Raw genomic sequence first — 15000 nt, 5'->3', positions numbered from 1 at the left:
TCCAGCTTCGGGGACACGGTTTTAATGCGCGGCGAAGGGGTAGCCGCTGTCGGAATCGGCACTTCCTCTTGCGTGGGAGACGCCGACGAGGGAGAGTTGGGACTTAACGTGACTTTGATGCCACAGATCACCTCGTGCAGCTCGTCGCTGGAGCTGTCCTCGTCCCAGTCTTCCTCCAGCTCGTCCTCCGCCTCCTCTCGCGAGCTGTCCAGACTACTCATGAAGTCTAGTGACATGTTGTGGGTGAGTCTTCTGCCCTCGCAGCTGAAGCGTCGGCTGAGCTCATCTATGTATACGCAATGGACGCACTGATGGCTCGCTTTGTCAAGTGAGGAAGGACGCGAGTTCTTTTTGCGGGAGGAGTCGGTGTCGTCCACATCGCCGCAGCCCGAGTCGAAGCTTTTGGAACGCTTCGGCCCGAGGTACGGCACCCGCAGCAGGAAGGACTGCCGTTCTGCCGGCGAAGAGGACGATGACGACGACTCTCGCCGAGCCGGCTTGAGCTGCATCTCGTCGAACGAGGCAGAGCGGATCTGTGGCGGAACCTCAAGGCTGTTTTGTTGTTTCATCTCGGCGCCCGTAGGCGTCCGAGAGCGCATAAACGTGTGTCGCAGCTTGGCGATGTTCATGGCGGGGCGTGGGCTGGGGGGCGTGGGCGTGTGTCACTTGGGTCGCCGGTAGCGATCCTCCCCTGGGGGTCGTGGACACCCCAGGGGGTCCTCACACGGGCCACGTCACCCCGCCCCTCTCCGGGCTTCCCCTGGCGCCAGCCCCTGCAGGGTCAAGATGCTCAAGGTAAGACAAATACTACTAGTGTCCCCACTCTTAGAAGTGACCACTGACGGTACCTGGCTTGTTCTGAATTAAACATTACTTACCAATCTCAAGCATACTTGTCCAGTTGCATTCATTTATTCTCGAAGGATTACAGCTAATAACCGCTAATTAATAATGAAAAATTAAATGACGCTTTCCTCCTGAACTATTACCGCAACTTGACTATAATTTTCCACGATGGACTGAATTGTATCCCAACAATCTTTTACTCTCAGTGTAGCTACAGGTAAATAATGATCTGATGTATCTGTGGCCCCTCTATAAATATACACATTCTGAAGTCTACCCATCAGTCTTTGATCTACCAATACGTAGACTGACCCTTTTAATTTCAGTTTCCAATTTGTGGGTTAGTTGTGGATGAACTGATACACAGTCCCCTCTCCCTCCCTCCGCCACACACACACACACACACACACACACACACACACACACACACACAATATAGACCGTCATTCCCCACTAGTGGGAACTTGGCTCTACATTAAAGGTCCCTGCCACTCCCCTCATTCTATCCTGCGCTATTTTATGAAGTAATGGATATCCAATCTCCGCGAATGGTACTTGAACAGGAAAATTGAACCATACAGAAAACTGAGGGCACAGGGCGGGCAAGCTGAACTACTACCAAGTTTGTTTTATGTAGCGCCTGTCGTAGTCAGGGGGTAACACACGGCTCCAGTCTGGTAGGTCACGGGTATAATACCGGGAAGGACGGTGCAACCTTCATAGTTTTACACAATTGTACATTTTATATTGTTTCTAGTATATATTTTTATAATTCCATAATGTATACCACGACGATCAGAAATGCCCAGGCGAGTGTAACCCAGCCATCCTGCAGAGTAGCGAGACAGTAGTGGATGGGCTGTGTAAGTACTGTAAGTGTCCGGACAATATATACCAATAATGAGATCATATATAACCGAGTCCCATTCCACAAGCGCTGTATGATTTATCAAGAATATTATTAATCATAGTAATAATAGTAATAATGCGGCATGCATCTACCAGTATAAGCCCTCGACTCGAAGGAGATTCATACTCAAATGACAACAAAGAAATGAGAGAAATCTTAAAGAATGAATGAAACAATCATTGCTCGGTGATCCTACCGCTCCTACCAGAACTGAAGAATCAGTTTCGATGTGTGCATAAGTCATGCGGATTTTGAAGGAGACAACATGCCGAATACAGAATTTTTTTTAATAAATTTATTAATACCATTATGAAAAAATAACTGCCAGAGTGCGTGCTAATGATATTATTAGACCGAGCTACAGGGACGGTATAATGAAGTTACTCACGAGCTGTAGCAATAATGATATTATTTAATACAGAGTAATCAGGTGTTGTTCACCCTCATTCTAGAAAGTGAAAAATAGAGGAGTCATCCCATTATTAGGAAAACGTTGCAACCAAAACGTACCAAAATATACGTTGGTCTAGGAAGACAACGTTTCTTTCCCTATGTTCCTGTCATAAAGCTCCATCTAGTGTGTTTAGAAAGACACGTGAGCAAACACTAGGACATATTTATTAGAAAACGTTTCGGTTCTCGGACCCTTGATAATTTCTAACAAAAAGGTTAAAAAGACAGTATATATTGGGGCAGAGAATTTCCTCACGTGTCTTTCTAAACCAATTTGACGATATCTATTACCGAAGTTTATAGTGCCATCTAGTAAGTAGACCAGACTCCCTGTTACACTGAGTGAACACATACACACACGCGCGCGCGCGCACACACACACACACACACACACACACACACACACACACACACACACACACACACACACACACACACACACACACAGGAGCTGTGACTCGACCCTTGCAACCACAAATAGGAGAGTATACACATACACACACCCTTGTTAGACTTCATTATCTGCGTTACCCTGAGTTCAACCTAGATTAACATACACCGTGAAGTCAGTTAAGACATAAAACTGGGAAATCAAGAGTTTTCAAAATATCGAGAATTCTTTCACTTAAAATCTCACGTTTTCCTTAGGACGACAACTGGCATAATGCAATGGTCTTTGTATATTGAGTTAGGTATATATGGTAACGATTTTGTGGAGAACAACACAAGGCAGACATTGTGCGGAGAATGATAACACAAGACAGACATTGTGTGGAGAATAGCACAAGGTAGACAAATTGAAAGACAACCCGTTTAAGATAATATCTGCTTGCTTCACTTCCTGTCGCAGACTTGTCGTACGTTTTTCCTTACTCTTATCCGTTAATAGTTTCGGAATCATCGCCCCCGCAATACGGTCTCATAAATGGGAAAGGAAATATAGGAACATAAACTATTAAGAAACACACAGGAATAATTTGTAAGATATATCTATGGTGGGACAAAAAGGAAACCGGGAAAACTGATGCAAAACGTTTGCAGGCTTCATCTACACTATGTCCCAGATTTGGCGAAACGTTTCCATTACCCTTTATTAATTGATCGGATAATTGGCTTACTGCTTGGTATATCACGTTAGGGCTTTGTTAATTAGTTGACCACTCCCCCGGGTGAATCAATAAACACGCGGCCACAGCCACTCCTCGTTAAGTTCTCAGTAATTAACTCATTCACAATTAGTGGCGTGTTGCATGTGTTTGTAAAGTCATTATTAACCTTGTCATAACATGAGTCGCTCGCTCATACCATTTGCACAATTACATACCTGTGTCCTGTTTCCAGAGTTGTGATCTTGCAGCTGGGTCTGAGAACAGACTTCCTTGTTGCATTTTTATATTTGACAGAGGCTTGTGAGAGGAAAGATAAGAGAGACAGATGAAAAATGTCAAGTATTTTCTCAAGGACAATGAAATTCAGGTTAGGATGTGTGTAAATGATGGAGGTGTTCCGTCACCATGGATGTTTGATGTCTGTACGCAAGGTTGTTTAATACGTCTGTACACAAGGTTGTTTAATACGTCTGTACACAAGGTCGTTTAATACGTCTGTACACAAGGTTGTTTAATACGTCTGTACACAAGGTCGTTTAATACGTCTGTACGCAAGGTCGTTTAATACGTCTGTACACAAGGTTGTATGACGTGTTTCTACATACTACTACTTAATACACTGGCTGGAACAATGCACAACCCACAATTCATGGAGAAAAATGTTATGACGAATGGTTTTGAAAACCGACAAGTTGAAGATTGAGACACTTATGCACCATATGGGAATCTTTATTTAGGAAACGTTCCGCCACACAGTGGCTTCATCAGTCCAATATAAAGCAGAAAGGTGCAAGGAGAGGAGGAGAGATTGAGGTAATCAGTCCCTCAGCCTGGAGTCGATGTGTTCAGTCCATCAATCTTGTAGAATGTACAGCACAGGGCCGTAGACGTGGCTTATATACTGTAGTGAGGTGAGGCCCTATGCTGTACATTCTACAAGATTGACGGACTGAACACATCGACTCCAGGCTGAGGGACTGATTATCTCAATCTCCTCCTCTCCTTGCACCTTTCTGTTTTGTATTGGACTGATGAAGCCATTATATGGCGAAACGTTTCCTAAATAAAGATTCCCATATGATGCATAAGTGTCTCAATCTTCGAGAAAAATGTTGCCTAGAATTGTTGATCAATTTTAAATCTGATAAATTTGGATTTTTTTCTGTTTGCAAATATGAGACTACCTGCTGAGAGTACCTGTTGAAGTACTGACGTCACTTCTGGCAAAGTACTTGAAGTGCTGACGTCACTTCTAGCAGAGTACTTGATGAAGTGCTGACGTCACTTCTAGCAGAGTACTTGTTGATGAAGTACTGACGTCACTTCTAGCAGAGTACTTGTTGATGAAGTACTGACGTCACTTCTGGCAGAGTACTTATTGATGAAGTACTGACGTCACTTCTGGCAGAGTACTTATTGATGAAGTACTGACGTCACTTCTGGCAGAGTACTTATTGATGAAGTACTGACGTCACTTCTGGCAGAGTACTTATTGATGAAGTACTGACGTCACTTCTGGCAGAGTACTTATTGATGAAGTACTGACGTCACTTCTGGCAGAGTACTTGAAGTACTGACGTCACTTCTGGCAGAGTACTTGTTGAAGTACTGACGTCACTTCTGGCAGAGTACTTGCTGATAAAGTACTGACGTCACTTCTGGCAGAGTACTTGCTGATAAAGTACTGACGTCACTTCTGGCAGAGCACTTGAAGTACTGACGTCACTTCTGGCAGAGTACTTGTTGATGAAGTACTGACGTCACTTCTGGCAGAGTACTTGTTGATGAAGTACTGACGTCACTTCTGGCAGAGTACTTGTTGAAGTACTGACGTCACTTCTGGCAGAGTACTTGTTGAAGTACTGACGTCACTTCTGGCAGAGTACTGTTGATGAAGTACTGACGTCACTTCTGGCAGAGTACTTGTTGATAAAGTACTGTTTTCACTTCTGGCATAGTACTTGTTGAAGTACTGACGTCACTTCTGGCAGAGTACTAGCTGATGAAGAAATGACGTCACTTCTGGCAGAATACTAGCTGAAGTACTGACGTCGACAGCCTATCACAAGCCTGTATTACCGAAGTCGGCCTCTGACGCCACGGAAGCCCAACCACACTGGACCATTCCAGTAGCCCTGGTAACCCTTGTAGGTTTCCTATGTTGCCCTGGTAACCCTTGTAGACTTCCTCCGTTGCCCTGGTAACCCTTGTAGACTTCCTCTGTTGCCCTGGTAACCCTTGTAGACTTCCTCTGTTGCCCTGGTAACCCTTGTAGGCTTCCTCTGTTGCCCTGGTAACCCTTGTAGGCTTCCTCTGTTGCCCTGGTAACCCTTGTAGGCTTCCTCTGTTGCCCTGGTAACCCTTGTAGACTTCCTCTGTTGCCCTGGTAACCCTTGTAGACTTCCTCTGTTGCCCTGGTAACCCTTGTAGGCTTCCTCTGTTGCCCTGGTAACCCTTGTAGACTTCCTCTGTTGCCCTGGTAACCCTTGTAGACTTCCTCTGTTGCCCTGGTAACCCTTGTAGACTTCCTCTGTTGCCCTGGTAACCCTTGTAGACTTCCTCTGTTGCCCTGGTAACCCTTGTAGGCTTCCTCTGTTGCCCTGGTAACCCTTGTAGACTTCCTCTGTTGCCCTGGTAACCCTTGTAGACTTCCTCTGTTGCCCTGGTAATCCTTGTAGGCTTCCTCTGTTGCCCTAGTAACGCCTCTAGCCACCCCTACCCACCCAAAAAAATGAAAACCCACCACCCTGAGCCGCGCTGTTACCACTCCCCGGTCACCCTTTCCCCTAAAAACACATTAGCCATCCCTCCCCCCTCTCCTGCAAAGTCCATTAGTCACCCCCTTGATAGTGGTGGGTAACTCCCTCCCCTTCCCCCTCCCCCATATCAATGGCGTGGTTCCCTCCCTCTAAATAAAATGCAGGAGATTGAAGCGTGACACTCCCCCACTTTACATAATGGCCGCCACCGGAGTAAATATCTCAGAGGTAGCACTGAGAATGGGTAAGTGGTAGGGGGTGGAGGGAGAGGTGACACTGAGAATGGGTAAGTGGTAATGGGTGGAGGGAGAAGTGACACTGAGAATGGATAAGTGGGAGAGGGTGGAGGGAAAGGTGATACTAAGAATAGGTAAGTGGGAGTGTAGGGAGATACAGCACTGATAATGGGTAATGGTGAGTGAAGGGAGAGGTAGCACTAAGAATGGGTAAGGGGGAGGGAGAGGCAGCACTGAGAATGGGTAAGGGGAGGGAGTGGAGGGAGAGGCAGCACTGAGAATGGGTAAGGGGAGGGAGTGGAGGGAGAGGCAGCACTGAGAATGGGTAAGGGGAGGGAGTGGAGGGAGAGGCAGCACTGAGAATGGGTAACGGGGAGGAAGTTTTAAAATACCGAGCAAAATCAGTAGGTTGCTTCTACCCTACTGTACATATGTTAGAGGAAAGAAAAATCCTGTCATGTTCACTTGATACTTTCCATCACACAAGATGAGTGTCTTACATATCAGGTGATGAAGTGTCACTCAGTGATGGGAGACAGTGAGGGTGTCATCAAGAACCCCCACTATGGCTCCACTAGCTACGAGACAAAGGTTTCGTTCCAGCAGTTTGAGTTGCACAAGCTGGAGTTACTGTTACCTGGGAATTACCATCTACCAGCATAGTCTACCCGAGTCCCAAACAGGAAGGAATAAAAACAGAAAAGGACAAGTTAAGGAACGAAACCTGAACCCTGTAACCACAACTCGGTGGATACAGTACATACAAAATGGTCAACAGAGCCAAGGTCCTCACGTGAAGACGAAACAGAAAATACGATTTCTGTAACTTTCTGTAAAAAAAAAAACTGCCGGGGATGAAACTACGTAATTAATAGTGAGCTTCTATAAAAGGAAGAAGTGACTCGGTACTTTGACAATTAGAGCTTCAGTTAGACTTGCAGTGACCTTGATGTCTCTCTTACAATACGATACAATCACAGAAGACAAAGATTTAGGATCAGTACATACAATTTGTTCTATAAGTAACGGTGATATCTTATCAAGTCATATTACACAACAAGTTTATGCACATTTAACAAAACTTTTTTTTACTTACTCGAGGCTATCAAGTTCTTACCGCTTTTCATTACATACAAGTGATGTTATTGTAAGAAAAGCCACGGCGCATGGAAATCTTCAGCTCAAGATCTTTCACACATTTCCGTGCGTTATCAGGAGCTATGCAATAATGCAAGAGTAGCAACAGGTGGAATGAGAGGAAGTTTTCTCAAGGTAAGGTAGCGTGGTGACGCCAACCATGTATGTATGTAATGCTGAATAGGTAAAACTTGCGATTTTGGCTTAAATAGCAATGCTCTTCTTGCCGAATAGGGCAAACAAAAATTTGTGTATGCAATAATTTCGCAAAAATCATTCTGAACTTAACGAAAAAAATATATTTCATTTTTATTGTTTATTAAATTGTTCAGCAGAAGTTTGTGGTTACAGGAAAGTGGGTGCAGGAGGGAAGAGGAGCGATTGGTGGAATGATGATGTAAAGAGAGTAGTAAGGGAGAAAAAGTTAGCATATGAGAAGTTTTTACAAAGTAGAAGTGATGCAAGGAGGGAAGAGTATATGGAGAAAAAGAGAGAGGTTAAGAGAGTGGTGAAGCAATGTAAAAAGAGAGCAAATGAGAGAGTGGGTGAGATGTTATCAACAAATTTTGTTGAAAATAAGAAAAAGTTTTGGAGTGAGATTAACAAGTTAAGAAAGCCTAGAGAACAAATGGATTTGTCAGTTAAAAATAGGAGAGGAGAGTTATTAAATGGAGAGTTAGAGGTATTGGGAAGATGGAAGGAATATTTTGAGGAATTGTTAAATGTTGATGAAGATAGGGAAGCTGTGATTTCGTGTATAGGGCAAGGAGGAATAACATCTTGTAGGAGTGAGGAAGAGCCAGTTGTGAGTGTGGGGGAAGTTCGTGAGGCAGTAGGTAAAATGAAAGGGGGTAAGGCAGCCGGGATTGATGGGATAAAGATAGAAATGTTAAAAGCAGGTGGGGATATAGTTTTGGAGTGGTTGGTGCAATTGTTTAATAAATGTATGGAAGAGGGTAAGGTACCTAGGGATTGGCAGAGAGCATGCATAGTTCCTTTGTATAAAGGCAAAGGGGAAAAAAGAGAGTGCAAAAATTATAGGGGGATAAGTCTGTTGAGTGTACCTGGTAAAGTGTATGGTAGAGTTATAATTGAAAGAATTAAGAGTAAGACGGAGAATAGGATAGCAGATGAACAAGGAGGCTTTAGGAAAGGTAGGGGGTGTGTGGACCAGGTGTTTACAGTGAAACATATAAGTGAACAGTATTTAGATAAGGCTAAAGAGGTCTTTGTGGCATTTATGGATTTGGAAAAGGCGTATGACAGGGTGGATAGGGGGGCAATGTGGCAGATGTTGCAAGTGTATGGTGTAGGAGGTAGGTTACTGAAAGCAGTGAAGAGTTTTTACGAGGATAGTGAGGCTCAAGTTAGAGTATGTAGGAAAGAGGGAAATTTTTTCCCAGTAAAAGTAGGCCTTAGACAAGGATGTGTGATGTCACCGTGGTTGTTTAATATATTTATAGATGGGGTTGTAAGAGAAGTAAATGCGAGGGTCTTGGCAAGAGGCGTGGAGTTAAAAGATAAAGAATCACACACAAAGTGGGAGTTGTCACAGCTGCTCTTTGCTGATGACACTGTGCTCTTGGGAGATTCTGAAAAGAAGTTGCAGAGATTGGTGGATGAATTTGGTAGGGTGTGCAAAAGAAGAAAATTAAAGGTGAATACAGGAAAGAGTAAGGTTATGAGGATAACAAAAAGATTAGGTGATGAAAGATTGAATATCAGATTGGAGGGAGAGAGTATGGAGGAGGTGAACGTATTCAGATATTTGGGAGTGGACGTGTCAGCGGATGGGTCTATGAAAGATGAGGTGAATCATAGAATTGATGAGGGAAAAAGAGTGAGTGGTGCACTTAGGAGTCTGTGGAGACAAAGAACTTTGTCCTTGGAGGCAAAGAGGGGAATGTATGAGAGTATAGTTTTACCAACGCTCTTATATGGGTGTGAAGCGTGGGTGATGAATCTTGCAGCGAGGAGAAGGCTGGAGGCAGTGGAGATGTCATGTCTGAGGGCAATGTGTGGTGTGAATATAATGCAGAGAATTCGTAGTTTGGAAGTTAGGAGGAGGTGCGGGATTACCAAAACTGTTGTCCAGAGGGCTGAGGAAGGGTTGTTGAGGTGGTTCGGACATGTAGAGAGAATGGAGCGAAACAGAATGACTTCAAGAGTGTATCAGTCTGTAGTGGAAGGAAGGCGGGGTAGGGGTCGGCCTAGGAAGGGTTGGAGGGAGGGGGTAAAGGAGGTTTTGTGTGCGAGGGGCTTGGACTTCCAGCAGGCATGCGTGAGCGTGTTTGATAGGAGTGAATGGAGACAAATGGTTTTTAATACTTGACGTGCTGTTGGAGTGTGAGCAAAGTAACATTTATGAAGGGATTCAGGGAAACCGGCAGGCCGGACTTGAGTCCTGGAGATGGGAAGTACAGTGCCTGCACTGCAAGGAGGGGTGAACTTATCTAAAATATATTTAATTTTTCTTTTTCGGATTTGGTGGGAGGCTATAATTAAAACTTATCTAAAATATATTTAATTGCGCTTATAAAAAGGTTAAAGTTTTCTAAGGTTCTTTTGGTACAAAATTATTAATTTTTACATTAACATAAATTCAAAAAATATATATCTTTAAACATATAACAGAAAAAAATTAGAAAGGACTATTTTAAACGAGTTCTTCCTAACTGTCCAGTTTTACCTATTCGGCACGACATTATGTTAGCGTTTGCTATTCACTTGAAGTACACTGAGTGATCAGGAGTGTTACTTTAAACCATTAAACAATTTTGTTGGGGCATCGGGATATAATCTTGTTCTATGTAGGTAAATAATATTTCTATTCTTTTATTTTTTGCTTTAAAAATTACCACTATCATTATTTTTGCAGTGTGTTACTCTCATTGTTCTCATCGTCTTTATTCAAACCAGCAGTGACTCCTCTGACCTTCATGTGTCAACAAATCTGACCAACAAAATTTCTTTATAAAACAATACAGACACAAAGATCAAATTAAAAACCACAAAACAATTTAAAACTGCTTTAAAATTTCGAGTTGTCAACAAAGTGTGACAATAGCTGGCGTGTTTTGTCGCCTCTATCTGGTCGGAATAATACCACTTTTTATATTTCTGTAACAAACAAGAGGAGATTTTTGTATTAGTGTTGTATCGACCATTATCTGTGGTGATTGTCATTATGCATGGTGTAGGGCTCGTCATTATGCATGGTGTAGGGCTCGTTATTATGCATGGTGTAGGGCTCGTCATTATGCATGGTGTAGGGCTCGTCATTATGCATGGTGTAGGGCTCATTATGCATGGTGCAGGGCTCGTCATCATGCATGGTGCAGGGCTCGTCATCATGCATGGTGCAGGGCTCGTCATTATGCATGGTGCAGGGCTCGTCATTATGCATGGTGCAGGGCTCATTATGCATGGTGCAGGGCTCGTCATTATGCATGGTGCAGGGCTCGTCATTATGCATGGTGCAGGGCTCGTCATTATGCATGGTGCAGGGCTCGTCATTATGCATGGTGGAGGGCTCGTCATTATGCATGGTGCAGGGCTCGTCATTATGCATGGTGGAGGGTTCGTCATTATGCATGGTGCGAAGCTCATTATTATACATGGTGCAGGACCAATCAATTTTCATGGTACAGGGCCAATAATGCACTCTGCGGGGTCCATTATACAATGTGAAGGGTCGTCCATTATGCACTATGCTGAGTCCATTATGCAGTGTGCTGGGTCCATTATGCAGTGTGCTGGGTCCATTATGCAGTGTGCAGGGTCCATTATGCACTGTGCTGGGTCCATTATGCACTGTGCAGGGTCCATTATGCACTGTGCAGGGTCCATTATGCACTGTGCAGGGTCCATTATGCACTGTGCAGGGTCCATTATGCACTGTGCAGGGTCCATTATGCACTGTGCAGGGTCCATTATGCACTGTGCAGGGTCCATTATGCACTGTGCAGGGTCCATTATGCACTGTGCTGGGTCCATTATGCACTGTGCAGGGTCCATTATGCACTGTGCAGGGTCCATTATGCACTGTGCAGGGTCCATTATGCACTGTGCAGGGTCCATTATGCACTGTGCAGGGTCCATTATGCACTGTGCAGGGTCCATTATGCACTGTGCAGGGTCCATTATGCACTGTGCAGGGTCCATTATGCACTGTGCAGGGTCCATTATGCACTGTGCTGGGTCCATTATGCACTGTGCTGGGTCCATTATGCACTGTGCAGGGTCCATTATGCACTGTGCAGGGTCCATTATGCACTGTGCAGGGTCCATTATGCACTGTGCAGGGTCCATTATGCACTGTGCAGGGTCCATTATGCACTGTGCAGGGTCCATTATGCACTGTGCAGGGTCTATTATGCACTGTGCAGGGTCCATTATGCACTGTGCTGGGTCCATTATGCACTGTGCTGGGTCCATTATGCACTGTGCTGGGTCCATTATATTTACTATTGATGTAATGTTTATAGTCATATTTACTGTTATTCGATTTGGTTATTTATCATGCAAGTTATTTTAGATGAATGGTATATAATACCGACGAGATGAAAACTGACACACATGCAACATCTGGTTATCTTTAATGTAGACGTTTCACCATCCAGTGGCTTTATCAATACAAATTCTAGGACATAATTTGAAGAGAGTAGAGCTATATACACAAGATGAGGCAATCAGTCCCTCAGCCTTAAAGTTAGTGTAAAGAACACCGTAGTCGTGCAAAAATCTGGAGCACAGGCAAGAAGGCTGGCGCTTATATACTGGCGTCAGATGAAAAGGGGACGGGTAGCTGTCAAAGGCATTGTCACTGGTAGGCGGGATTTCCCAGTGGAAGTAGGTCATACCCAAGGGACGGGTTAGTAAAAGTGAAAAAGGTTGTGGAGATGTCCTCTGAACCAAGATTCCATGATGTTGCAGTGTCCGACAAGTTGTACATGAATGGTATAAAATACCGACAAGATGAAAATTAGACATATATGCAACATCTGTCGGACACTGCAACATCATGGAATCTTGGTTCAGAGGACATCTCCACAACCTTTTTCACTTTTACTAACCCGTCCCTTGGGTATGACCTACTTCCACTGGGAAATCCCGCCTACCAGTGACAATGCCTTTGATAGCTACCCGTCCCCTTTTCATCTGACGCCAGTATATAAGCGCCAGCCTTCTTGCCTGTGCTCCAGATTTTTGCACGACTACGGTGTTCTTTACACTAACTTTAAGGCTGAGGGACTGATTGCCTCATCTTGTGTATATAGCTCTACTCTCTTCAAATTATGTCCTAGAATTTGTATTGGTAAAGTCACTGGATGGCGAAACGTCTACATTGAAGTTACCTAGATACATGCGTGTCTAATTTTCATCAAGTTATTTTAGAGCAAGTAATCAGTTTCATACGAGCCGAAGCTGATCCCATCTTGTGAGAACATCCAGCAAGCAGGTAAACTCTTCATTCCATGTGAGAACATCCAGCAAGCAGGTAAACTCTTCATTCCATGTGAGAACGTCCAGCAAGCAGGTAAACTCTTCATTCCATGTGAGAACGTCCAGCAAGCAGGTAAACTCTTCATTCCATGTGAGAACGTCCAGCAAGCAGGTAAACTCTTCATTCCATGTGAGAACGTCCAGCAAGCAGGTAAACTCTTCATTCCATGTGAGAACGTCCAGCAAGCAGGTAAACTCTTCATCCCATGTGAGAACATCCAGCAAGCAGGTAAACTCTTCATTCCATGTGAGAACGTCCAGCAAGCAGGTAAACTCTTCATTCCATGTGAGAACGTCCAGCAAGCAGGTAAACTCTTCATTCCATGTGAGAACGTCCAGCAAGCAGGTAAACTCTTCATCCCATGTGAGAACATCCAGCAAGCAGGTAAACTCTTCATTCCATGTTGTGAGAACATCCAGCAAGCAGGTCAACTCTTCATTCCATGTTGTGAGAACATCCAGCAAGCAGGTAAACTCTTCATTCCATGTTGTGAGAACATCCAGCAAGTAGGTAAACTATTCATCCCATGTTATGGGAACATCCAGCAAGCAGGTAAACTCATCTAACATTCTTAGTATTGTACAAAAAATTGTATATTCCAGGCACACACGTGTGTGTGTGCCATAAGGTGCCACTTGTCGGTGGCTCTCATCAAACTTCGTAGCCGCTGCCAACTTGTTTGACTGCTGCCAGGAGTGAACTGGAATACAAATTGGTAAAGAGGCGTGATCCTTTCCCTTGTACTTTTTCCCGCGACCGCTTCAGCGCCAGACAATCTCATGCTCACACCGTACTTAAGAACATAAGGAGTCCTACTGGCCCAGGTCACACCCGCTCAAGAAGGAAGGAGCACCGCAGCAGGCCCACCGGCCCAAGCTGGTCAGATGTTATAAGAACAAAAAGAATGGAGGAACACTACAGAAGGCCTACTGGCCCATACAAGGCAGAATAATATAGAGTTATATATACAAAAGACTAGGTAATCAGTTCTTCAGCCTTGAAGATGGTGAACAGTACCATAGTCTTGAAGAATCTCAGATTCTCCAAGACAATGGTACTGAACCTTATCATCTACTCTGAACCTCTGAATGTTTTCAAGCTGATCTTGTGTACGTTTGTATGGAGGTCTAAAGGATTTTTTATAGAGATTCCTAAAGGCAATTTTGAGGTTTGCTAGCCAGGCACACACACTGCCCAAGTCATTCAGTTTGTGTGCTCTTCCGGGGATATGTTCGTTGTGATATTTACTCCTAGACTTTTCTCTCCTTCCAGTTTGTATTCCGTACCAGATGGGAAGGTGGTTGTGTGCATGGGAGGAAACGGGGTAGCGTACGTGCGGGTGAGGAGGGAGGGAGGGAGGGAGGGGGAGGCGAGAGAGAGAGAGAGAGAGAGACGTTAAGACGAGATGCAAAGACGGGAAACTGGAAGTGAGGAAAAGGGGAGAGGGAGTAAAAGAAATGGAAACAGGATGGTAATGAGAGCAAGATAGTAATGTGACTAGGATGGAGAAGAGACAAGTGGAGATGCAAATCAAAATCCCATTTAATGACGTAAGTGCTAATTATTCCACTACTACTATTTTAGAATCCATTACTTTTACCACTTGGTTTATCATTACTACTACTATTACCACTATAATTTCTCTCCTGCTGCTTTTCCCTCCCCCAGTTCTGTCTGCTGGCCTTCGCTTTTTTCCTCATTTAGTTGTGATTTGATAATGCTCCAGAAGGGACCGAATCATTATTCTAGGTGCGGGTTTTTGGTTAATTTTAAGCTATGTAACGAATCTGCAATTCTTGTAACAATGAACAGCGCTTCAAAACTACATCTCCAAGAACTTTACTTCTCCTTGTCTGTTATTATTAAAAGTAACAAGCGGAGTTCCTCAGGAACTGGTCCTTAGTCCACTCTAGATTTACATAAATTATTTTAAAACGAGGCTATCGTCTAACACTGCAAACTTTGAGTATGTATGTTAAATTAGAAAACGTGCTGCATGTCTGGCTGACTGATAATAACCTTCCCAAAGGGACCTGGGTAAATT

The 15000-nt window shown here is 44.0% G+C and overlaps 2 protein-coding genes across 7 annotated transcripts in view; both read right to left on the bottom strand.

Annotated features, from left to right (window-relative positions):
* LOC128694641 (diacylglycerol kinase zeta) overlaps positions 1-15000 on the bottom strand; it is an 881430-nt gene that overhangs the window by 11293 nt on the left and 855137 nt on the right. The window lies entirely within an intron of this gene.
* LOC138854165 (eye-specific diacylglycerol kinase-like) overlaps positions 1-15000 on the bottom strand; it is a 174883-nt gene that overhangs the window by 505 nt on the left and 159378 nt on the right. Inside the window, exon 2 of the mRNA XM_070095633.1 lies at positions 1-773. This exon is cut by the window's left edge and continues 505 nt beyond it. Coding sequence (XP_069951734.1) covers positions 1-629 — 629 coding nt within the window. The 5' untranslated portion in view covers positions 630-773. The remainder of the gene's footprint in view (positions 774-15000) is intronic.

The sequence above is a fragment of the Cherax quadricarinatus genome, chromosome 51, assembly GCF_038502225.1.
Source record: "Cherax quadricarinatus isolate ZL_2023a chromosome 51, ASM3850222v1, whole genome shotgun sequence".
In the NCBI taxonomy this organism is placed as follows: Eukaryota; Metazoa; Arthropoda; class Malacostraca; order Decapoda; family Parastacidae; genus Cherax; species Cherax quadricarinatus.
This window is presented reverse-complemented; position numbering and strand designations above follow the sequence as displayed.